General features: G+C 50.4%; 10 protein-coding genes across 10 annotated transcripts; 4 read left to right on the top strand and 6 right to left on the bottom strand.

Moving 5' to 3' along the window:
- Nucleotides 1-346: 346 nt before the first annotated feature.
- L228DRAFT_254794 (hypothetical protein) lies at nucleotides 347-2,928 on the top strand. The gene is made up of 3 exons (XM_018333852.1): nucleotides 347-464; nucleotides 516-614; nucleotides 729-2,928. The coding sequence occupies exons 1-3, from the start codon at nucleotides 443-445 to the stop codon at nucleotides 2,669-2,671; spliced, it is 2,064 nt and encodes a 687-aa protein (XP_018191796.1). The 5' UTR covers nucleotides 347-442; the 3' UTR covers nucleotides 2,672-2,928.
- Nucleotides 2,929-3,129: 201 nt separating this feature from the next.
- L228DRAFT_242678 (putative GPI transamidase component PIG-U) lies at nucleotides 3,130-5,156 on the top strand. The gene is made up of 6 exons (XM_018331507.1): nucleotides 3,130-3,470; nucleotides 3,536-3,600; nucleotides 3,666-3,868; nucleotides 3,934-4,440; nucleotides 4,500-4,624; nucleotides 4,698-5,156. Exons 1-6 carry the CDS (start codon nucleotides 3,329-3,331, stop codon nucleotides 4,934-4,936), a joined length of 1,281 nt encoding a protein of 426 aa, XP_018191795.1. The 5' UTR covers nucleotides 3,130-3,328; the 3' UTR covers nucleotides 4,937-5,156.
- L228DRAFT_264660 (hypothetical protein) lies at nucleotides 5,036-5,947 on the bottom strand (the record flags this gene model as incomplete). Its single annotated transcript, XM_018334599.1, has 1 exon — nucleotides 5,036-5,947. The coding sequence occupies one exon, from the start codon at nucleotides 5,945-5,947 to the stop codon at nucleotides 5,036-5,038; it is 912 nt and encodes a 303-aa protein (XP_018191794.1).
- A 1,214-nt stretch (nucleotides 5,948-7,161) lies between these two features.
- Nucleotides 7,162-7,796, bottom strand: L228DRAFT_235336 (hypothetical protein; the record flags this gene model as incomplete). The annotated part of the gene is made up of 3 exons (XM_018330708.1): nucleotides 7,162-7,571; nucleotides 7,633-7,703; nucleotides 7,762-7,796. The coding sequence occupies 3 exons, from the start codon at nucleotides 7,794-7,796 to the stop codon at nucleotides 7,162-7,164; spliced, it is 516 nt and encodes a 171-aa protein (XP_018191793.1).
- A 230-nt stretch (nucleotides 7,797-8,026) lies between these two features.
- L228DRAFT_242674 (putative threonine dehydratase mitochondrial precursor) lies at nucleotides 8,027-10,336 on the top strand. The gene is made up of 2 exons (XM_018331506.1): nucleotides 8,027-8,444; nucleotides 8,506-10,336. The coding sequence occupies exons 1-2, from the start codon at nucleotides 8,112-8,114 to the stop codon at nucleotides 10,024-10,026; spliced, it is 1,854 nt and encodes a 617-aa protein (XP_018191792.1). The 5' UTR covers nucleotides 8,027-8,111; the 3' UTR covers nucleotides 10,027-10,336.
- Nucleotides 10,337-10,794: 458 nt separating this feature from the next.
- Nucleotides 10,795-11,867, bottom strand: L228DRAFT_8202 (hypothetical protein; the record flags this gene model as incomplete). Its single annotated transcript, XM_018336883.1, has 3 exons — nucleotides 10,795-11,043; nucleotides 11,168-11,218; nucleotides 11,419-11,867. Coding segments are annotated over 3 exons (521 nt in total), but the record flags the coding sequence as incomplete, so codon positions are not given.
- A 621-nt stretch (nucleotides 11,868-12,488) lies between these two features.
- L228DRAFT_242672 (hypothetical protein) lies at nucleotides 12,489-14,696 on the bottom strand. Its single transcript, XM_018331505.1, has one exon. It carries the CDS (start codon nucleotides 14,560-14,562, stop codon nucleotides 12,685-12,687), a length of 1,878 nt encoding a protein of 625 aa, XP_018191790.1. The 5' UTR covers nucleotides 14,563-14,696; the 3' UTR covers nucleotides 12,489-12,684.
- Nucleotides 14,673-15,208, bottom strand: L228DRAFT_8193 (hypothetical protein). The gene has a single exon (XM_018336882.1). The coding sequence runs from the start codon at nucleotides 15,082-15,084 to the stop codon at nucleotides 14,782-14,784; it is 303 nt and encodes a 100-aa protein (XP_018191789.1). The 5' UTR covers nucleotides 15,085-15,208; the 3' UTR covers nucleotides 14,673-14,781.
- L228DRAFT_242671 (hypothetical protein) lies at nucleotides 14,842-18,556 on the bottom strand. Its single transcript, XM_018331504.1, has 4 exons — nucleotides 18,057-18,556; nucleotides 16,086-17,985; nucleotides 15,854-16,031; nucleotides 14,842-15,797 (listed from the first exon to the last, which is right to left on the bottom strand). The coding sequence occupies exons 1-4, from the start codon at nucleotides 18,275-18,277 to the stop codon at nucleotides 15,139-15,141; spliced, it is 2,958 nt and encodes a 985-aa protein (XP_018191788.1). The 5' UTR covers nucleotides 18,278-18,556; the 3' UTR covers nucleotides 14,842-15,138.
- Nucleotides 18,557-18,671: 115 nt separating this feature from the next.
- Nucleotides 18,672-21,144, top strand: L228DRAFT_242670 (alpha/beta-hydrolase). Its single transcript, XM_018331503.1, has 5 exons — nucleotides 18,672-19,063; nucleotides 19,125-19,198; nucleotides 19,302-19,499; nucleotides 19,640-19,647; nucleotides 19,732-21,144. The coding sequence occupies exons 1-5, from the start codon at nucleotides 18,957-18,959 to the stop codon at nucleotides 20,644-20,646; spliced, it is 1,302 nt and encodes a 433-aa protein (XP_018191787.1). The 5' UTR covers nucleotides 18,672-18,956; the 3' UTR covers nucleotides 20,647-21,144.
- Nucleotides 21,145-21,286: the final 142 nt, after the last annotated feature.

Here is a 21,286-nt window from a genome sequence, read left to right as displayed (position 1 = left end):
GACCGTTACTATTGTACGTAGACGACATCTATCAGTTTTTAGACCTCGATGGAATTTTCTCCGAAAAAGCAGCAACATCTGACGATTCAAAATCATAAAACCCATTCCTAGCGCATACTCATCATTTTGAATGAAGAAAGTCTTTGGAAGATCTGCATTCCCAGCGGAACGAATGCCTAAGACCCTTGATGTCGGCTCTCAAGGCTCACTGAGGGCCGATACCCCGATAAGGCAAGACTAAGGTCGCGGCTCCGCAAAAGAAGGAAAATGTTAGCGCACGGACCACTTCGGACCTGGTCGAACTTTTTTCGTGCAAAACGAAATTGTTCGGGATCCCAGACGGACAAACAGCAGAAGGCACTTGGGAAATCTCACTTGTCTCTGGTCCATCGCAATACCCTTTGCTCGTGATTCCTGTTGACGGCTGTCACCGTTTGACAAGATGCCGCAGATTAAGAAAAAGGGTGCGAATTCTCTTGCGACGCGTTTTCGCTGCAAATACTGACCATCTCCAGGCACTTCCGGCCAGGCCAAAAATTACATTACAAGAACCCAGGCCGTCCGAAAGTTGCAAATCTCCTTGCCCGACTTTAGAAGGCTATGCATTTTCAAGGGTAAGTCAAATTCTGCACCATCGATAAATGGCGTTCAAACTCAATGAATTCGCACCGCTCTGTGCAAACTTGGTGCCTAGTTGTGCAAGTATAACTGATGAGGCCGAATAACAGGTATTTATCCTCGAGAGCCCCGCAATAAGAAAAAGGCTGCGAAGAATTCCACTCCTGCAACTACGTTTTACTATACCAAGGATATCCAGTATCTTCTCCATGAGCCGCTTCTCCAAAAGTTCCGCGATCACAAGGCCCTGTCAAAGAAGATTTCCCGCGCTCTTGGCCGAGGCGAAGTTGGCGATGCAGCTCGACTCGAAAAGACTCAGACTCCGCGCCTGACTTTGGACCATGTCATTAAGGAGCGGTATCCGACTTTTGTTGATGCGCTACGTGATCTGGACGATGCGCTCTCGATGCTTTTCTTGTTCGCCAACCTCCCTTCGACCGCCGCCGTGCCTCCAAAGACGATTGAGCGCTGCCAGAGACTTTGCCTGGAATTTGAACATTATCTGATCATCAGTCACTCGCTGCGAAAGTCCTTCCTCTCCATCAAGGGAATCTACTACCAGGCAACAATTCAGGGTCAGGATGTTCTCTGGCTCGTACCTTACAAGTTTGTGCAGCGAATCACCAGCGACGTTGATTTCCGGATCATGGGTACCTTTATTGAATTCTATACTACGCTCCTTGGTTTTGTCAACTTCCGCCTGTATACTTCGCTTGGACTCGTATATCCTCCCAAGTTCAACGCCGCTAGTGATGAGCAGGGTGGCGAGCTCGGCGCATTTACCCTTGAGGGAAGGAATGTGGGCTTTGGATCCCAAGAGATCGAAGCGTCGATCGCGCCTGCTCAGATCTCCAACGAGCCCGCGCCTGAAGTGCAAGCCAAGGTTGACAGCATCGCTAAGGTTTCCGAACCCGAAGGCGAGGACGCTGTCGCGGAGACGCAAGACGGCGAAGAAGTCAGCGATAAGATTGACACTTTTGAAGCCGCCGCCCCAGATGCCGACATCCTCCCTCAACCGCAGTTCAGTGGCAACGAAGTGGCAACGCTCTTTGCTCCATACACCATCTACCTGTCCCGTGAAACACCGCGAGCCCCATTAGAATTTCTTCTCCGCTCCTTTGGGTGCAAGCGTATTGGATGGGACGCTGTTCTTGGAGACGGTGCTTTTACCAACAACGAAGCCGACACTTCCATTACGCACCAGATTGTTGATAGGCCCGCGCTTCCGGCCGATGCACTGCCCGCGGTTCCCGAGACGAAGGACGGCGATGCTCAGCCTGGTGTGCGCCCGGGAAGCCGTGTTCCTGGTCGGACATACATTCAGCCTCAATGGGTTTGGGATTGCATTAACGCCGGCAAGCTGCTTCGTCCTGATATTTACGCCCCTGGTGCAACGCTTCCCCCTCATCTTAGCCCGTGGGTGCAGCAGAAGAAGGGCCAGTACGACCCCACCGCCCCACTTGCTGAGCAAGAGCGCGAAGGAGAGGCCGAGGAAGTCGAGGAGGAGTCAGATGTCGAGGGCGAAGAGGAACAAGAGGCTGGCGTTGCCGATGTCGACGACAATGCGGCAGAGGAGGAGGCTTCTGATGAGGAGATGAACGATCTTGGTGCCGCGGACGGTATGCGCGTGGCAGGCAGCAGCGACGAGGAGTCTGACGAAGAGGATGAGGAAGCGGGCGATAACGAGTGGGCTGGCGTTGAAGAGCCTGAGGAGGAGGATTCCGACGACGAGGACGAAGCCGAGAAAGCCCGGAAGCAACACCAGGCTGAGCTTGAGGCGGAAGCCGCCGGTCTCCCGTACAATGCCAATGAAAATGGAAAGGGAAAGAAGGCAGGCAAGAAGCAACCCAGCGAAGCGAAGAAGCGCGCGACCAAGAAGCGCCGTGAGGAGGAGGAAGAGCTGGAGAGACAAAAGATGATGATGTCTCGGAAGAAGAGAAAGGTCTTGGACAAGATGATCTACTCCAACCGCAAGCGTGACGAGGAGGCGGAAAAGTTGCGGAGCAAGAGAAGAAAGATTGAAAAGGAGGCTGCTAAGAAGGCGACCAAGTGAGCTTGGTTGCCGGCTTTTGCGCCCTTTCATTTTCCCTTCATTTATCATATTTTCGTACTCTTAACTTGACGCGATCGACGCTTGCCTGGCTTGCACATCATTTTACTTTTCCTCTGCTTTGAAAAGAGTCGTTTCAGGCGTACCGGACGAAGTTATTTCATCGTCAATTTGTATAAGTGGCAGACAGACGCTACAACATCAGGGAGGGTACCCTGTAGATTAAGGGATAGAAAAGCATTTGGTTTAATATACTGCATAATTTGTAAATTCATCAGTTCATTCCAAATTTTTTAGTGTCCTACTGTATGTCTAAATCCAAGAACAATTGTAAAACGAATGCCTATCATTGTTCTCCAGGGGAAGTTGGTCATTTCAGCGTTATGCCGAAGTTTAGGCGAAGCGATCCCCAAACCTCCGACCTGTACGACTAGTGGGCGAATCTCCACGTAAAGGAGAGTAAACAAGAGTTTTGACAAGGCACGGCGACCCAATATCCCCACAGCATCGTTTATCGGTGGCCAGTATTGCATATATGGTTGAAATACTCCGGCAAGACGCACCAAATTAGAGACCCAAACTCTCTAATATTATCTGCCCTTCCCGCCGCCTAGGGCCGCCCACTGGAGCATGGAACTTAGCTATTCGAGACGTTGAGCCATGGCATTCGATCGACGGAAAACTGTTCTTTTCAGCGCTGCCATTGCGCTACGGCTCTTGCTCTTCATTGCGTTCCCTTCTCTCCCAGATCTCTTGACCGGACGCGTGGAGATATCGACACCCGTAACAAGCTTCAAGAGACGTGAGCTTACGGACCGCTATGCAATGAGTTTTGGAACATTGCATTGACTGATACTTTCGTTACAGTCCAGGAAGGTCTTTTCCTATATACGCATAATGTTTCTCCGTACGATGGCGGGGTTTATCATCAGGTTTGACGTCCCCTCCTTCTCTGGCAATGGCAATGCGATCCTTTTCTCTGACTCTGGCTCACCAGGCTCCGCTGCTGCTCTCCCTATTCTCCCTGCTTCCCGAACATTCCGCGCATCCCCTTGCGACTGCGATATTATACATTGTTGTGGATATTTTGAGTGCGCATGCTGTCATGCAAATTGCAGAAACTGGAGAATCTGGCTCTTCGCGACTTTTTACTTCGCCAAGAAAGGACCTGAAATGGGACAGTATAGATATTGGTGCAGCGTAGGACTGACCCTTCAGAATCAGTTTGAGAAACACAATGGCAGTACTGATTTAATTTCTCACAGATATCTGTTTAATCCTTTTACGATTGCAACCTGTATAGCGCGCCCGACGAGCGTCTTTACTAACTGTGCGATACTCTACGCTACTGCTAAAGCTGCTCGGGGCAATACTTTGACCTCGGTATTTGCCCTGGCTTTGGCTTCTTACCTCTCTTTATATCCGGTCCTACTCTTCCCGCCGCTCCTTCTCCTCTGCTACGATCGACTCCTACGCAATAACAAGAGCACCGAAAAGCTAGGAAGTGTCTGGAGATTTGCCAGTACAGTGACTGTGAAATATGTCGCGGCTATCGGATCGCTGCTTTTCATTTCATACACTATTACTGATGCATCTTGGGAGTTTCTTGCATCTACATATGGCGTGCAGCTTCTGCTGCCAGATTTGACGCCCAATGTGGGCCTGTGGTGGTACTTTTTTATTGAAATGTTTGATTCGTTTAGAGAATTCTTCTTGGGGGTGTTTTGGCTGCATCTGGCATCTTATGTCGGTGGTCTGACCGTCAGATTGCGGTAAGTCAAGCCATACGTCTTAAAGTGAGCTAATTAGCTGATACAACGTCCGTCGATAGTACCCAACCGCTTTTTGTAGTGACCACTCTTCTCGGCATCTTTGCCATATTCAAACCCTATCCCAGCATTTCAGATACTTCGCTATACCTCGCCTTGCTTCCTTTATACCGACATGTCTTCCCGCGTAAGTCTCTCTTCTCTCTCCTTTCCCTGCCCCAAAATTCAACTGCTAAACCGCCATTTCCTCGCTTGTCTAGTAATGAGATATACCTTCTTTGCCGTAGCTACTCTACTGTACGCCACCTTGCTCGGTCCCGCGTTTTACCATCTCTGGATCTATGCCGGGTCCGGCAACGCCAACTTCTTCTACGCCATCACTCTTGTATGGAGCTTGGGTCTGTCCGTCATTGTCGGTGATTCCTTATTCGCCGTTTTGCGCGACGAATGGGAAGTCGAGCGACCCGAAATGAAGGGCAAGGAAGTGAAGCGCATATAGACTCTTGTAGTCGTCTGTTTAAGCATTTCCATGTATATCCTCTTTCGTCAACGCCAAAATAAAAAAATGTTCCTTCTCATGACCCTGACTTTGTTCTTCTCATTTGCCGTTGACTTCTCGCCTCAGCGGTTTCGACATGATGATATAACTCGGCTTTTCGACCTTCCCACTTCTCAATTTCCTCGGCGGCGGCGAAAACTCGTCTTCTACGTACCCTAAACGCTCGTAGAAGCGCAATCCGCTCTCGTTCTTCGTAAAACACGTCAACATTGCTGCCTCGACGCCGACGCGGGTCCCTATGCTCTCCAAGACATTCATTAAATGTCTTCCCAGTCCACATCCGCGTAGGGTAGACGACAGATGGATCTCATAGCAATAAACTACTTCGCGATCATCTTCGTACGTGAGCATAAACGACAGAAATGCTTCTACCGTGCCTGCTTGTGTTTGCGCCCTTTCCTTTGTATGCCCATTTTCCTTGCGCTGGTTATCTTTATGTCCATTCTCCTGCCTTTTTACGTTTTTCCCGTTATCCTCATGTCCCGTTTCCCTTTCTTCGTCTCCCCTTGGATATCCCTCTCGATCGACGTCCCTTTTTCGTACTAGCAAAAACCGCATATCCGGATCCGCCATCTCCGCCTTTTTCCGCCGCGCTGACCACCCCCGGTCCGACATCTTGTACATTGCCGCGCTCGTGGACCGTATGAGCTCAAAACACGCAACGAAATCTGCATGCGAGATACTCGTACTGTCAACCAGCGAGATTGTATACCGCGCTCCGTCGCTGGGACGAGTGAAGGCTGTCAGGGCGTCGTTGCCTTGGTGGTCGGTATGCTTGTTTCCATTGCCCTTGATCTTTCTCTCTGCGGCTTTATTGGCACTGGTAACATCTGAGAGGAAAAACCGGGTTTGAAATGTTTCTAGAGAGAGCTTATTCGCTGCTTCGATGCGTAGCTCATGTGTCATTGGCGTGGGTGCTGGGTCAGAGGGAGAGCGTTGGCGTTTGACCATTGCGTGTTTCGTCATAGATCTTTTGAATCTTAGTGTCAGAATTGACAATTGAGATAATATCGTTCAAGATTATAGTTGTGAAGGGACGATTGGGTTATTTGGACGCAGATGTCCTTGCCGTCTATGGGAGCTCCTGGCGCGTCTTTGTGGCGAAGGCGGAGAAATACGGCAGAATGGCGCGCTTGCGGAGGCGGTGAGCCCCAGCTCCTCCGGGTTGACGCAGTTACATTGGATGGGCGATTTGTTGAACAACTGAATCTAACAAGAATTGCCCTCGTTTCTTTGCACATACTTATTATCGTTGCAATATACATATTCTTTCTTGGATACAATTGTTTATCACAGGAGACTGGATTTACTCTGGTCTGGAACCTTTATGCAATGTTCTCCCGCGCGTTCGTATCGGCTGCGTCTCCGCGGCCAAGGAGGATACTTAAACCTGTGTTGAGCTTGGATCATGTATGTTTTATAATTCTCTATATCGGTCTTTGAATCATTTGGCTTTTTATCATAATTTTGTTGCCGCGGCTTACTTTATTATAGTTTCTACAAAGACAAAGAGTGTTGGCATTATGGCGGGAAATAGTCCGTGCAACGAATCGTACGTATAACGCGCCCTTACGAGAGACTGCGGTGGAAAGTGTGCTGTGAAGCTGGCGGGTATAGATAAGGTTGCTCACGGTATCAATCCAGGCATACCGGATGTTTCTACGCGGCAGGAAATGCGCCGATTCGCGCGGGAGGAGTTTGAGAGGAATAGGGATGTTACAGATCTCGTGAGTGGCTTACCGGCTTGAATCAAGAAGAGCAGTTTGCATGGGAGCTGAAGCTGACGACGATGTTGCATTGGAAGACGAAGATTAGATATTTGATATCTGTAAGTCGAAAGGCGGTCAAAAGGAACGTGCAACTGACGCGGGATCCTTAGACTGGGAAAACAGAGTTTGGGTCAATGCAGCGATACATTGAAGAATTGGCTTCCAGGTGAAGCAGAACCTGCAAAATACTGCAGCAGATAGGATCTTTGTAAGCGAAAACAGCAGCGCGTGTTTTATTAGAGAGGAGACGAATTTGGAGTCCATTTGGATATATGCACTAATATATACTAGGAAAAATGAAAGCGAACCCAATAAACACCGAGTAACCCATATTTAAAGTATACACGACTTGCGACGAGCAATAAGCAGGAAAAAAGGAAAACACTGCTTTTGCGGCTAAACACGGCCGTTCACGAGATCTCTGACTGCCTGTAGAACGCCAACCTCTTCTCTGCGCTCCGACTTCTCCAGCGCGCTGCGAGCCGCTCCGGCACCTCGTGCCTCCTCAGCTGCTTGCCGAGCAGCCTTTCTTCTTTCTTGATACTCCTTCTCTTCAAGATCTCTAGCCTCCAATTCTTTAATCCAGGCCTCGCTCTTTTCCTTGGCCTTTTGCTGAGCCACTGCGGTATCATACTCGTGACGCTTCTCACGCTCTTCCTTGTAGTACGCGGAGCCGGCAACAATCGCTAGCAGGGTGAATCCTTGGGCGTAGATACGCGCACGAAACATGCGGTTCGTTCTGGCATGGTCACCACGACGCATCGACTTGGTCGCTTGGTACAGGGCGTAACAAGTCACAGCGCAGCCTAAACTTGTGTTAGATAATAGAAGCTTTTGACAGAATATTTGCTATGGGTTTCGCAGTACCGAAAGGAACGAGAGGCTCTTCCTTGAGCTTTCTAAACAGCTTCTGCCAGCGGTTCTCCTCATAGAAATCACTGTCAAATATGACTGTCAGCAGCTGTTTTTCTGGAGGGTCCACACGGACATACTTACGCATTGTCGTCAAAGGACGACGGCAGCCCAGACATGTTGGTAATTGATTATACTGGAATAAAGAATATATGTTCTCTACGGTACTATTCTCTGGATATTCGAATTGTAAACTGCAGACAGGCAAAACGTCCCAAGAGCCTCGAAACCATAAGATGTAAAATGGTGAGGTAATGGAGATTTGTGCCGGGTAACGGGAAGTGAAAAGTTAACCCCGGAGATCCGATATATCGCCGATCGACTAAACTCCAAAAACATCCGACGATAAGAACAGTCATAATTAACATCTCTGCTCGTCGCATTTTCAATTCTTCTTTCCCTCTCCACTCTCTTCCCTTCTGTCCCCTTTCTCAATGGCTTCGACACTCTCGAGGCCAGTGCCAGCCTGTCTGAGGCTGGTTGCAGGTCCTCGAGTTTTTCGGTCCGCTCGCTCTTCCGCTGCCGCTGCTCGCCCGCTTTACTCAAACCGCAGCCTGAGATGCTCCAAGTTCCACACGCGCGGAGCGCTCAATGACAAAGCCAAACTATCCAATCCCTCTGACTCTCAGCTGCCGAAATCTCCTAGCCGCAGAGGTCCTTCATTGACCGAATACTCTGCCAACCCACCATGCCCCGCGGGAGAAACTCCTCCGTCCGCAGAGGCGCTTGTGCCTGACGCCTTCCTCCTTCCAGACGGCACTCCGGACGTATGAGCCTCCTCAAGTGGAACATCTAAAGACAGTAAAAGAGAATCCTAACAGCAAATAGTACCTCCGCCTCATCCTGACCGCGCGAGTCTACGAAGTCATTGACGAAAGTCCCCTGAGCCACGCAGTCAACATTAGCAACCGGCTGGGCTGCGACGTCCATCTCAAGCGGGAAGATCTGCTTCCCGTATTCAGTTTCAAGCTGCGCGGCGCATACAACAAGATGGCCCACCTCAGCCCCGAAGAGCGCGAACGCGGCGTTGTGGCCTGCTCCGCCGGCAACCACGCACAAGGCGTCGCATTCTCGTCACGCCATCTCAAGATCCCCTCGACTATCGTCATGCCGTCCGGCACACCGAGCATCAAGCACCAGAACGTGACGCGGCTGGGGGGCAAAGTCGTGCTCTTCGGCCCCGACTTTGACTCTGCCAAGGAAGAATGCTCGCGGCTCGAGAAACTCGAAGGCCTGACCAACATCCCGCCGTTTGACGACCCCTACGTGATTGCCGGCCAGGGCACCATCGGTATGGAAATCCTGCGGCAAAGCAAGATTGAAAACCTCGAAGCCGTCTTTTGCGGCATTGGCGGCGGCGGCCTCATCGCGGGGATCGGGACCTACCTGAAGCGCATCGCGCCGCACGTCAAGATCATCGGCGTCGAGACGTACGACGCCAACGCCATGGTGCAGTCCCTGCAAGAAGGCAAGCGCGTGACGCTCAAAGACGTGGGGCTCTTCGCCGACGGCGCGGCCGTCAAGTCCGTCGGCGCCGAGAACTTCCGCCTGTGCAACGACGTCGTCGACGAAGTCATCCAGGTCTCGACCGACGAAGTCTGCGCCGCCATCAAGGACGTCTTCATGGACACGCGCTCCATCGTCGAGCCCGCGGGCGCCCTGTCCCTCGCCGGCCTCAAGAAATACGTCGCCAAATACCCGTCCTCGAACCAGAACCGGTCCCTCGTGGCCGTCACCTCCGGCGCCAACATGAACTTTGACCGGCTCGGCTTCGTCGCCGAGCGCGCCGCCCTCGGCGAGCAACGCGAGGCTCTCCTCTCCGTCAACATCCCCGAACGGCCCGGCGCCTTCGCCGAGCTCGTCAAAGCCGTCCTCCCCAACGCCGTCACCGAGTTCTCCTACCGCTACGCCACCCCGGACTCGGCCAACGTCCTCATGGGCATCTCCCTGCGCAGCGCCGCCTCGCGCGAATCAGACCTCGCCTCCCTCTTCGACCGCCTCTCCACCAGCGGCATGACCGCCGTCGACCTGAGCGGCGACGAGCTCGCCAAGACTCACGTCCGCTACCTCGTCGGTGGCCGCAGCGCTGTCTCCCACGAGCGGCTCTACACCTTTGAGTTCCCCGAACGACCCGGCGCCCTGGCCAAATTCCTCACCACCCTCCGTCCGGGCTTCAATATCTCCTTGTTCCATTACCGCAACCACGGCGGCGATGTCGGCAAGGTCGTCGCGGGCATCCAGTGCCCCGATGAGGAATTGCCCCAGTTGGAGGATTTCCTCAGAGACCTGCAGTATCCGTTTGTCGACGAGACGGAGAATCTGACCTACCAGCGTTTCCTGCGGGATTAGCTTTTTAGTCCTATTGAGGCAACTATTGAGGCAAGACCGTAGACTCGATTCAGAGCTCCTCCATGGATCATGAGCAATCATGAGTTCCTATGAACACACAAAAAACAAACCAAAATAAGCATGGGCGTTCCACAGGCGTTTCTTCTTCACACCAAAAACTTACATTTGAATTGCAAATTGCATCGAACTTCATCTCATTGCCCATTTTTCATTTCCCATTTCACATTTCCCAACGTCTAAACAATTTTCTACAAGTAGTACAAGTACTGTATATATATCCTATATCCTAACAATACATCACATCACACACATAAACCGTCTTTTCAAACCATGCATATTACTCTACCTCTTGATTTTAGACATATTCTGTTAATTGATATATAATCGAGTATTAACTGTAGCAGCTCTCACCTATAACACAACTCTCACTCATAACACAGCTCTCATGCATAACACAGCCCTCATGCATAACACAGCTCTCACCTCTAAGAAGACTTTCACCCATAACACAGCTCTCGCCCTTAAAACAGGCCTCTAGAGCACATATACACATTCTCTCAGCTTCAGCTTGACAAGGGTAAAGAAAAAATATCATACATTTCTAAGATACCCCGTATCATACAAGCCAAGACAAGACTGCTTCCACCGAGAGGAGAAAAGGATTTCCATCGAGCGGAAGGGAGAAAAAAGGGAAGAGGTCAGGGCTAGAATACATGGCGAAAAGTAAAAGTAAAAGTTGGAAATGGAAATGGAAATGGAAATGTAAATGTAAATGTAAATGTAAATGTTCTGAGGATGGTAAGTGAGATTTATAGATCCGATGATAGCTTTATACAGAGATTCCGCTTCGGCAAGAAAGATGGGGTAGATGAGCGGAGCGGGGGGAGGGGTGGGATATGCTAAGCCGTGAGAAGAATTTTAAAACAAAAAAAAAAGAGATCTATGGGCGGGCCAAGAAAAAGAGGTACCGCCGTTCAAGAAAAGGGAGAAAGGAAGTTATCCTTGTCGCTGCTTGTGCTGTTTATACCCCGTTGTCAGCCAATTTGAAAGTTATAGGAGAGAAACGTTATAGATGAAGGTGCAAAGGGAGGAAATATTAGGGGGAAATGAGAAGAGTGCCATATGCTATGCGTATGCGTACCTTGGGGTTCTTGGAACAAATGATATAGACGTATCCTTTTCTGCGAACGCTCTGTGGGATGTTAGCATGATACTTTCATTTAATTCTCTTGTATAATCCAATTTCGAAAGGGCATTGAGATCGAACCCAGGACAGTGTCTAGCTTCGAGGAATGAAGAAAGGGAAAGCATAGCTCAAAAAAGACAACAGGCCAGACAATGGAACGACATGCAGCAAAAAAAGGAATGCAACGTGACAGAATCGCAACATACCTTGCACCCATCACACAGCTTCTTGACACTAGCCCGCACTTTCATACTGCGCAACTGTTCCGCCGTTCCGACAACACCGGTGCTGATCTGCGGCCGCACCCCGCCCGCGCGGTATCCCAGCCCGACTGCTCTCTGCAACACACTCTTCTGCGCGTGTTGGAATTGCGGGACCGAGCCGCGCGATGCGGCCGCCATTGTCGCCGTCGAGAATGCGGCGCGCGGAACTGCGGCAATGCGCAGGGCGGAAGAAACAATGTTGAGCATTTTGGCGTTCTTATATTTTGTGTTTCGTATTTGCGGTAGCCAGAGAGTGTTTGTCGAGGTAAATTGTAGATTGTAGATTGCGGATTGTATTTTGTATTTGTATTTTGCGGTAGCCAGAGAGTGGTTGTCGAGATAGATTGGATTGTGGTGCTTGGTAAGGCAGATGCCAAATGCTTTGAAATATACACCGGATACTTTTAAGATCGTGCACTGAAATTCTCGAATTCTCGGATTCTTCGATTCTCAGATTCTCGGATTTCGAATAAAGGTCTCGGGATATAAGTCGTACTGCAGTCTGCGGTCTGCGGTCTGCGGTCTGAAAGAAGACGGGATGAAGCCTCGCAATACAGATGGGTCGACGGATAGAAGTCGGGAGGAGTTCGAGCGGACGGCTGGTCGAGGCGAGTCGTACTGCGTACTGCGTACTCTGCTCCAATTGACGACACGCAGAGGATCAATTGTTCGGATTCGACCTTTTCGAACGGTGCGGAACCTGGGAATTCGGACGTGCAAGAGCAAGAGCAAGTTGAAAAGGGAAATCTGGGGATTCAACAACGGAGTTTGGAAGATCGTGGATGACTAAGCGAGGTGCCTCGAGGAGTCGAGGTGGGTGCAGTTGGGGCACCCTGGCGGTTGATATTTGGGAGTGAACGGAGATTGGAATACGGTTGAAATAGAAAGGAGTATTTGATTTTGAAAAAAAAAAAAAGGAAAGAAATAATAAGAGAAAAAGAAAAAGGTAGAGAGTCTTATTGAAGAGGAGAGAAATGAATAATAGATATTTAATTCTGAGAATGATATTTTCAAGGGTCAAATCTACAGCGAATACGTAGTAAGCCGCAAGTCCAAGTCCAACTCAACTCCGCAAGTGCACCGAACGCGCCATATACCAATACCACAGAATGAAGAACATCTTGAGCTGTACGGAATCAAGTCCAAAATATCAAACATAAGCAAAAGGCAGGGCAAGTACTTCGTGAACAGGGAGGCAAAGTGAACAGGCTATACACTCCCGCCTGACCTATTCTGCCCGACCAAGCCTGCCATTTCCAGCAATGCCCGATCAGCCTCGACGTCCTTGCCCAGATTCAGACCTCTTCTCAGAGCAGCTTCACGTTCTTCAAAAGCCCAGGCCGCTCTCTGCCGATCGGCCTCCTCGTCTCCACCGCATCCCCAGACCTCGAGGGCCTCAATCTCGAAGCGGTCCTGCCAGTCATACTTTCTCGTCTGGCTGCAATGGAAGCTTCCTCCGCCAGCAGTATGATGCGTAAACACAGCAAATTCAAGCGCATCGTCGAGCATGAGCGACAATGGACCAAGCGTAGCATGTACTTGGGACCCGCCCGGCCCTTTGGCCTTTTGGACTGGAATACCAAAATTGATCCCATGACGGAGCTGAGCAGCTCTTGTAAATGATGCGTAGTCGTGATTGAGTGTCGATGCTTTGAATACCTCATGCACAGGCTCGAGTTGGAAGAGTAGCGTTTTGTCATCCCCAAAGCATTCCTTTGTCGTTTCCTTCCACGGCACATTCAGGTATGCCCCGTAGACGACTCGATTGGAATCATCATGTGCCGATTTCGAGTTTGGAAAGCGTTTTGGCGGTAGAGAATCTGCAAAATTCCGCTGCCGGCCTTTTGGAGGCTCTTCGATCCGTGTCCCCGAGACTAAAAGGACAGTCGGTGCCCGCCAGTTGATCACCTTGGTGGAAAAGCTTCCTAGACTGAATCCTGCGTCGCCGCCAAAGTAGAGCGGGCGGAGCTTTCGAAACACATTTGATCCACCTAGGAAGAATGAAAGCTGGCTCAGGATGCTAATGTCGAGAATTTCCCCTGGCACTGGAAGAACGGAATTCATTCCAAGTTCTTCCAGATGCTTCGTAACCTTTAGTTCCTCTGCTGGTTTCTCGCCTTCCGACGTCTTTGATTTTCTGAGATTGATATTCTTGCTGAACAAGAGATGCTCGAACAGCGGGTTGAGACCTTCGAATAAAAAGGGTAGCGATTCTGGGATGACCGTCTTGAAATTTCGATACAGCACCCCCGGGCTCTTTTCCACTTCGAATGCCCAGAGGATGTTGTTTGCGGTTCGCTGGAGGCTTTCCAGCTGTTCATCGGACAATGTTGAAAAATGAGTCGAGAGACTGTCTTGCGGCCCAAGCGGCGCCGTCACCAGGAGTAACGTGATCAGTCTTCTAAAATTGTCGGCTGGGATATACGTTTTCTGAACATGCTCTTTGGTCTCATAGACTGCAACGGCATCCATAGTCTCCAAAGCCGCGAGCGTAAGTTGGTCGTCATCTTCTTCCTCATCCTCGTCGACTGGTTGGTCAATTGAGAAGCCTTGTGAACTTGAATTTCCTTTTGCTGATTCTGATGCCCTTTCTTCATTTGAGCCCCCAGCTCCCCTTTCTGCCTCCGTCTCCTGCCCAGCTTCAAGCTTTTTTTCCGATCCCTCTCCCAGCGTCCTATCATACACTGCCAGACTTCTATAGAGCAGCTTATTGCGATCTGACTTGCCGCGCTTGAGCACCTTACCGTGTTTCTCTGTCATGATACACAGCACTTTAACTAAGCCCTCTAATGTAAGGATTCCGGGCGCCATGCTAGCAAATGGGAATGCAGCAAGGTAGCTCGCCATCTGGTGAACAATGGGCCCAGCATTGAGGGCATCTGGAATCTCCAAAAATCGGCAAAGCGTGTCTTCTTTCCAGTAATGCACGCCCGACTCTGTATCGGCAAGTGACTTGAAGACATCTTTGAAATTGTATATTTCAAATTGGGTAAAACAGTGATTGGCAAAGCGCACGGCAATCTCGTGGCTCAGCTGCTCTTGCGACGCAGCATGTGATGCATGCCCTGCTGACTGGCCCTGTCCCATCCTGTTTTCAATAAATTCGTTCGTTGCAGGCTTTGTATGATTTTGACACAAGATGACTAACTGAATGCCCTTTGTATATTTTTGTTATTGTCAGCACATTGTGTTTGAGTAATGCAGAGTCAGTAAGAATGTTTTGGTGATTGTTGATGCTGAGCTGAAGTGGGTGACGTAGACTAAATACCGATTCTACCCGCTTTGGCGAGAATGTTCAGCAGCCAACTACAAAAAAAAACCGAATGTCGTGCAGTCACAACATAATTGAGCTGAAAAATGGAATATTGCTTTGATGGTATAACTATAATACAAATTTGATTTTAGCGACTTGTAAAACGACCCTACAGGTAATCTGACGATGCGACCAGCTCCAGTCACTATGATATTCCCTAAAATCCAGAAGCTATAGAGTTTTAAATATAGCACTGAGCACCGAGAATGCGCCAGCGAAGGATATATAATAAACAAATGACCACCTCGACTGATGCGTTGAGCCGATAAGCATACCGACGCCTGCTGCCAATGCATCAAAAGCTGTAAGCAATGTAATTTTATTGTAATGATGTTGCAGAATCAATTGGCTCATGCCGCGCCATCCACAGTCTCCTCCTTGGGGACTTCCGCATCAACCATTTCTTCGTCTGGCTTTTCAGTAGGAGCCTCCTTATTTGCAATCGCATGAGTATCAGAATTTTGAGAACCGGTTTCCTGTGTATCTTTTCTAGGGCTATCAGATTTCGGCTTATTAGCATCCTGAGAATCTGGTCCTTGTGCATCTACCCCGGCACTACCGAGTTCTTGCTGTCCAGGCACGGGAGGCTCTGCTCCCTGTGCGTCTGTTTCAACTTTACTAGATTCTTGTTGTTCAGATTCTTGAGGCTTTGGTCCCTGCGCATTTGTCCCATCATTTCCAGGTCCCTGCTGTTCTGGCTCCTGAGCCTTTGATTCCTGTGCATCAGGTTTCTGAGCATCGGCATCCTGAGCCACAGGCTTTTGATCACCAAGACCAAGGTCAGCGGATTTTTCGGCTGTTGCTTGAGAGGTATCTGCAGAAGCTGCAGGCGCAGGTCCTGCTGGAGCTGGTGACGGTTGCACGAGCGGCGGGTGTGTCGCAGGTGCAGGTGACTCTACTTTTGGCACTCCCTCAGTAGCCTTCTTCGTGGGAGGCGAGGTCTGCGACTGTGTAGGATCCTGTATACGGGCAGAAGTAGTTTTCCACTTGATGCCACACGCATTGCAAACTAGAGAGGGACGTTAATGATAAATACCTTAAAACGCGGGATATATGACCACTAACCACTAACGCTCTGCCCATCAATATCGGCCTTGCGCCAAAGAGACGTGACAGATGTATGGCAAATATAACAAGATTTGTTTGGATCGGCCTGTCGCCGCGATCCTCTTGATGATTTGCCTTCTCCAAATGGCCCGGGAGATCCCCATGGCTCTGCCGACGCGCGATCATGTGGAAATGCCTGCCTCAAGCTTAGTCTCTACTCGATTGTCTCTTGGAGCAACCATTTACTTACGTTTCTCTTTGAAGTACCATAACGAGGCCCGCTGAGCGAACTCGTTAACCACTCCCACTCATCTTCAAGCGGCTCCTTGACCGGGGGTACGTCCTCCTCTTCCTTGCCAATGTCCTCTGGATCTCTAGGCAAACGCATGGCCAAGTAAACAGATTCAGCTCTGGTCGTCTTATCCATAATTTCATCCATATACTTCCGCGTCTCATCTGGGGTTGCCACCACTCGGGACAGCGGCTCCAATATTCTCGGATTTGATGCGGTTAAGCGAATAGTCACAGGTTGATAATACTCAATATTGGCGTCGTATGAGTCGGACTGGCTAACATTACCCTTTCGAACTACGAGAAAAGAAGCAATGACCTGAGTGCCGCCCGGCATGTACTCTAGAATACTGTGTTTGGGGAAAAGGAAGCGATCCGAGGATCCGGCGGTGAATTCAAAGACAACGGCGCTGACTTCGGGCCTTGCGTGCGCTGTACCTCCTCTAGGCCGGTGAACCGGTGGTGAGGGCGCATACGCTGGAGCAAATTGTTCCGTTTTCACCGGGGTAGATCCAGCCATGGAAGTAGGGCGGGAGTAAGTCGTAGCGGGGCTCGGGGTCGGGCGTGCATGCTGTAGATGAGAAGGATGCGGTTGCTGATGGGGACGAGGAGCACTTGGAGCAGGGGCCGGTCTTGGTGAGGGTTGCGGGGGCGGTTCAGTGCGTCGAGATTTGATGATGGCGGTGAGTTCATCAATGTGGCCTTGAAAGATCTTTAGCTGCTCATGCGATGCTTCTCCGGACGCGACGATCCTCATGAGAGCCTTGAGCCCATGGTCAGTGGCAGCTCGGGTGGCAAGCATCTGGATAACTGGATCCGGACTTGGCCGAGGGGGGGCGTGCGAAGATGAGCTCGGAGCGGTGCTGGGGGTGGCTGAAGGCCGGCCGGGGCGAGGATGTGTTCCATTGACCTGAGAAGAAGGGGTATGAGGCGGATGAGGATGCGCACTAGGCTGTGATGCAGAATGGTGTACGGGGGTCGCACGAGGAGCAGCCCTTGGAGCTTGAGCCATATATGCCGGTGCGTGTGGTGGAGGTGGGTGTTGCTGCTGCTGCTGCTGCTGCTGTTGTTGTTGCGGCTGCGGTGGTGGTGGTGGTGCATGCTGTGATTGGGGATGTGGTAGTGGATGTTGTGCCTGCGGGTGCGCACCCTGCGGAGCTTGCTGTTGCTGTTGCGGTTGTGGTGTTTGCGGTTGGAGCTGTGGTCGTACTTGAGGTTGAGGCTGAGGTTGAGGTTGAGGCTGAGGTTGAGGCTGAGGTTGAGGTTGAGGCTGAGGTTGAGGTTGAGGTTGAGGTTGGGGCTGGCTTGGGGTCTGAGATTGTGGTGGAGGTTGTGCTTGTGCTCCAGCTGGCGCTTGTGTTTGAGGCGACTGCACAGAGGGTTGATGCGGTGTAGCAGGTGTTGGCTGCGGCGCAGGGTGAGGAGTTTGTAGAGGTGCAGGTTGCGATGGAGTTTGCGACGCTTGAGATGCTGGCGGTGGCAGATGTTGTGTCGATCCTGGTGTAGGATGCTGAACTTGTGGGGTTTGCTGCGGCTGGTGTGCTGGTGGACCTTGTGGTGTTTGCGGCGCATTCGGGGGCGCTGGACCGTACTGAATAATGGGTCTCTGCATTGCTTGCGCTGGAGACGGTGGCGGCGGAACACGGGGATTTGGATCCTTGACACCATGCAAAGTGGCCTCAAAGACATGTGGCTCGATGGTAACAGTAACATGCCCAAGTCTGAACATGCTCTCCTTTGGCGGGTTCTTGATCTCAGCCTGGTTCTTCTTTTTGGTTGGTTTGACCCAGTAACGTTCGAATATGCCCTCAGCCAGCCATTTATGCCGTGATCGCTGCAAAGACGCGGCCAAAACACCGCTATTGCATGAGAAAGACTCGATATTAGCATCCAACCATACGATCTTGTCTCCCTTGCAAAGCATCCTCACCTCTCCATTATAGATTGATATTCCTTTGCCGAAAGATCCTCCAGCTGCGCCGCTTCGACGGTTGGTAGAGGCTGTCCATCTTCAATCTTGAAAGGAAGCTTTGGCTCAATAATCTCTGGTGTAGCGGTGGGTGATTCTTCTGGCGGCGCAGGAGAAGCGGCACGCTTCTTGGTTGGCCGCTCTTTCCGGGCTTTGTTCGCGGCCTTGCGCTTCGGTGCCATGGTCTCGCGGATAGAAGAGAGATGTCGGATTTGATGGAGATTGATGACTCTGACGGCCCGGTCACCGTACCTGCACGACGTCAAAAGAGTCGGTCGTGGTGATCATCGAGGAAAGCTGGGCTGCGAGATGCTGCAATCCGGTTTAACCAGAACGTGAAAAGCCCCGTGCGAGGGCGGATGATGAATTTAAGAGTCTGGTGTATACGACAAGACAATTTGAGAAAAATGGATGCAGCATTGCTGGGATGAAGAGTGGAAATGTAATGTTGTGAATTAAGATTCGCAATATGACGATAAATCATTTGCTTCGCATGTGCCTGAAGCGACTCCATCGGAACTTTTGACACCCGACACCCGCCGTAAACATATCAGGATATATATACTCAATCCTCAACTTCCATACCACCAGACTTCTGCCTGTCAGCGTCAAGAACTAGCTGTTCTCCCAATATACCCAAGACAGTAGAGACTGTGCTGTCTGCTTTGCTTTCCTCCATTTGATCCATTGCAATATTGTCTCGTTCTGCATGTCTGTCGTCATTTTTGAGTGCACTTTTCATCCAGTACTGTCATATTGCTCTTGATATTTTATTACCTGCCATATATTACGTATTGCTTTTTCTTGTATATTATTTCTTTTTCTGCATTGTATGTGATTTCTCTCAGACTGTCCTGAATTATGGCTCTTGCACCGTTTTTTAAAAAGTCATACTATATCCTCGCCGGCGCAGGAGCATTCTACGTTTTTCTTCTTCTCGTCCTCTCAAACGAGTTCCTTCAGCGCCAGTGAGTGTCGAGTGCCCTCTCATCTCTCTATCTATCGTCCTGCTTATTCGTACGTTCGCAGTGCTCTCTATGCACATAAGCTGAAAAAGGGAGGATGGAATTACGTCAACCATCCCGAGAAGAATGGATTTGCGAGTCAGTCTCCTCTCCCAGCACTTTTACATCCATTTCACATCCATTTCATATCCGTTTACTTATCCATTTCTACAATATTCCCTAATATACTAACACACTGCAGAGAACCAAGTAACGCCATTCTTCATTCCCACATCTGACGGGGAATCACTCTACGCATGGCACGTGCTTCCCCTCGGGACTTACGCTGAGCATGAAGCAGCACTGCTCGAGCAACCCGAAGGACCAATCGAAAACATCACCTCATCTTTACCCTTTGATCTACTCTCCAAAGATCCAGAGAGTCGACTTGTCATAAACTGTACGTCCTTTTTCCCTCTTCCCTTCTTCCTTCTTCCCTTCTTCCCTCTTCCCTTCTTCCCTCTTCCCTTCTTCTGTCTCCAATTATGTCCTCCTCCTCCTTCTTCTTCCCACTTGTGCTAACACTACCATCCTTTCCAGTCCACGGTGTACGCTCCCCTCGCCCCTCTTTCCCTCCCTCCTCAACTTTAACCAATTCCCCTTTTCGTAACCTAACCAACCCCCCTCCTTAGAACGCAGGCCACGTCGCCCAAGGCTGGCGTCCCTCGACCTACCACTCTCTCACCGGCGGATCGACCCCCAAAACGCACGTTCTGGCATTCGACTACCGCGGCTTCGGGCAATCCAGCGGGGTGCCCTCCGAAGCCGGGCTCATCCGGGACGGCATCTCCGTCGTGACCTGGGCCATGACCGTCGCCGAGATCCCTCCCGAACGGATCGTCATCCTGGGCCAGTCCCTGGGCACCGCCGTGTCTACCGCCGTCGCCGAGCACTTTGCCACGCAGACGAGTCCGCAGGTTAGCTTTGCTGGCGTTGTCCTCGTGGCTGGCTTCTCGGACCTTGCTACCCTCATGCGCACGTACTCGTATGGCGGGATCATCCCCATGTTGTCCCCGCTGCGGCCGTACCCGCGCCTGCAAAAGTTCTTCATCGACAAGCTCGTGGATACGTGGCGCACGTCGAGCCGCCTGGCGAACCTCGTGGCCAAGAGCAATCGTCTTCGACTCCACCTCGTGCATGCAAAAGACGATATGCATATCCCTTGGATCCAGAGCCAGATGCTCTTTGCCACGGCGGCGAATGCAATGGTTGAGGCGGATGCAAGAGGCGCAGAGGAAGAGGCGTATGGTGTGCCCGGGGAAGAGGTCGTGAAGAAGACGGTCACGACGGATCTGGGGAATGGTGGGTATATAGATAGGTTGGAGGTCGGGGAGAAGTCTGTTCGTGTGACGATCTTGAGACGCGGTGGTAAGTTTATCTCCCATTACGTTCTTTTTTATATTCATATTATTCCATTCATTTTTTTCATCCTTATCTTTTTTTATTCCCCTCTCCCCTCCCCCACATCTCTCTCTTTTCATTTTTTGTTTCATTCACCCATGGAGCACGGCAGTTCCATATCCCATTCAGAACCCAACGAATACTAACTCCTTTTCCTCCCTCCGGCAGGACATAACCGCGTAACGTCCTACTCGCCCGTCGCGCTGGCAGTCATGCAGGCATTCAATTCTTCGTCCTCTTCCTCGTCCTCTTCGTCCAACTCTTCTTCCTCATAACCTCCCCTATTCTTCATTCTCCTCCTCCCGTCCTCTTCCATGTAGTCTCGCCTCTGGCCTACTCATCATAAATATCCTCGCTTTCTTGCAAGCAATCTTGCCAGCAAAACTAGCATTCCTCTTCATATACATGCCTTACTCCGTTCACACGAGAGGTACAAGTTGTTGCCAGCAAACCTGGATTCCTCTTCATATACATACACCTTACTCCGTTCACACGAGAGGAAGTTGGGAACGTATCCCATATACTTTGCCTACTCAAGGAGGGAATAACTACTTCGTTTTACGGGGAAACAATATAAATATATAGAACAATAGAGTAGTACTAATTAACCCGAGCTGTACTGAATCCATCTGTCCATCCGGATCAATTTGATTTAATCTATAAAACTATCGTCCAATACCCGCATATTTACATAACTCAAACAAAGCTACCCTCCAGATCCTTGTGCGAATATGTCTAACTCAAATAACTTTTCAAAGAATAGTGTGAAACATGTACAGTCGCAAG

This window comes from Xylona heveae (genome assembly GCF_001619985.1).
Source record: "Xylona heveae TC161 unplaced genomic scaffold L228scaffold_1, whole genome shotgun sequence".
Taxonomy (NCBI): Eukaryota; Fungi; Ascomycota; class Xylonomycetes; order Xylonales; family Xylonaceae; genus Xylona; species Xylona heveae.
Note: the sequence above shows the minus strand (reverse complement) of the source record. Positions and strands in the feature narration are given on the sequence as shown.

Bases quoted from the DNA above. Each gene is read 5' to 3' on its own strand.
- L228DRAFT_242670 (XM_018331503.1), top strand. From the start codon at position 18,957: ATGGCTCTTGCACCGTTTTTTAAAAAGTCATACTATATCCTCGCCGGC. The intron at 19,064-19,124 runs GTGAGTGTCGAG...GTACGTTCGCAG, and splicing joins AACGAGTTCCTTCAGCGCCA to TGCTCTCTATGCACATAAGC. The intron at 19,199-19,301 runs GTCAGTCTCCTC...AACACACTGCAG, and splicing joins CGAGAAGAATGGATTTGCGA to AGAACCAAGTAACGCCATTC.
- L228DRAFT_242674 (XM_018331506.1), top strand. From the start codon at position 8,112: ATGGCTTCGACACTCTCGAGGCCAGTGCCAGCCTGTCTGAGGCTGGTT. The intron at 8,445-8,505 runs GTATGAGCCTCC...AACAGCAAATAG, and splicing joins TTCCAGACGGCACTCCGGAC to TACCTCCGCCTCATCCTGAC.
- L228DRAFT_254794 (XM_018333852.1), top strand. From the start codon at position 443: ATGCCGCAGATTAAGAAAAAGG. The intron at 465-515 runs GTGCGAATTCTC...GACCATCTCCAG, and splicing joins GCCGCAGATTAAGAAAAAGG to GCACTTCCGGCCAGGCCAAA. The intron at 615-728 runs GTAAGTCAAATT...GCCGAATAACAG, and splicing joins AAGGCTATGCATTTTCAAGG to GTATTTATCCTCGAGAGCCC.
- L228DRAFT_242678 (XM_018331507.1), top strand. From the start codon at position 3,329: ATGGCATTCGATCGACGGAAAACTGTTCTTTTCAGCGCTGCCATTGCG. The intron at 3,601-3,665 runs GTTTGACGTCCC...CTGGCTCACCAG, and splicing joins ATGGCGGGGTTTATCATCAG to GCTCCGCTGCTGCTCTCCCT. The intron at 4,441-4,499 runs GTAAGTCAAGCC...GTCCGTCGATAG, and splicing joins GGTCTGACCGTCAGATTGCG to TACCCAACCGCTTTTTGTAG.
- L228DRAFT_242671 (XM_018331504.1), bottom strand. From the start codon at position 18,277: ATGGCACCGAAGCGCAAGGCCGCGAACAAAGCCCGGAAAGAGCGGCCA. The intron at 17,986-18,056 runs GTGAGGATGCTT...CTCATGCAATAG, and splicing joins TATCAATCTATAATGGAGAG to CGGTGTTTTGGCCGCGTCTT. The intron at 15,798-15,853 runs GTTAGTGGTCAT...GTCCCTCTCTAG, and splicing joins TGATGGGCAGAGCGTTAGTG to TTTGCAATGCGTGTGGCATC.
- L228DRAFT_8193 (XM_018336882.1), bottom strand. From the start codon at position 15,084: ATGCATTGGCAGCAGGCGTCGGTATGCTTATCGGCTCAACGCATCAGT.
- L228DRAFT_242672 (XM_018331505.1), bottom strand. From the start codon at position 14,562: ATGGGACAGGGCCAGTCAGCAGGGCATGCATCACATGCTGCGTCGCAA.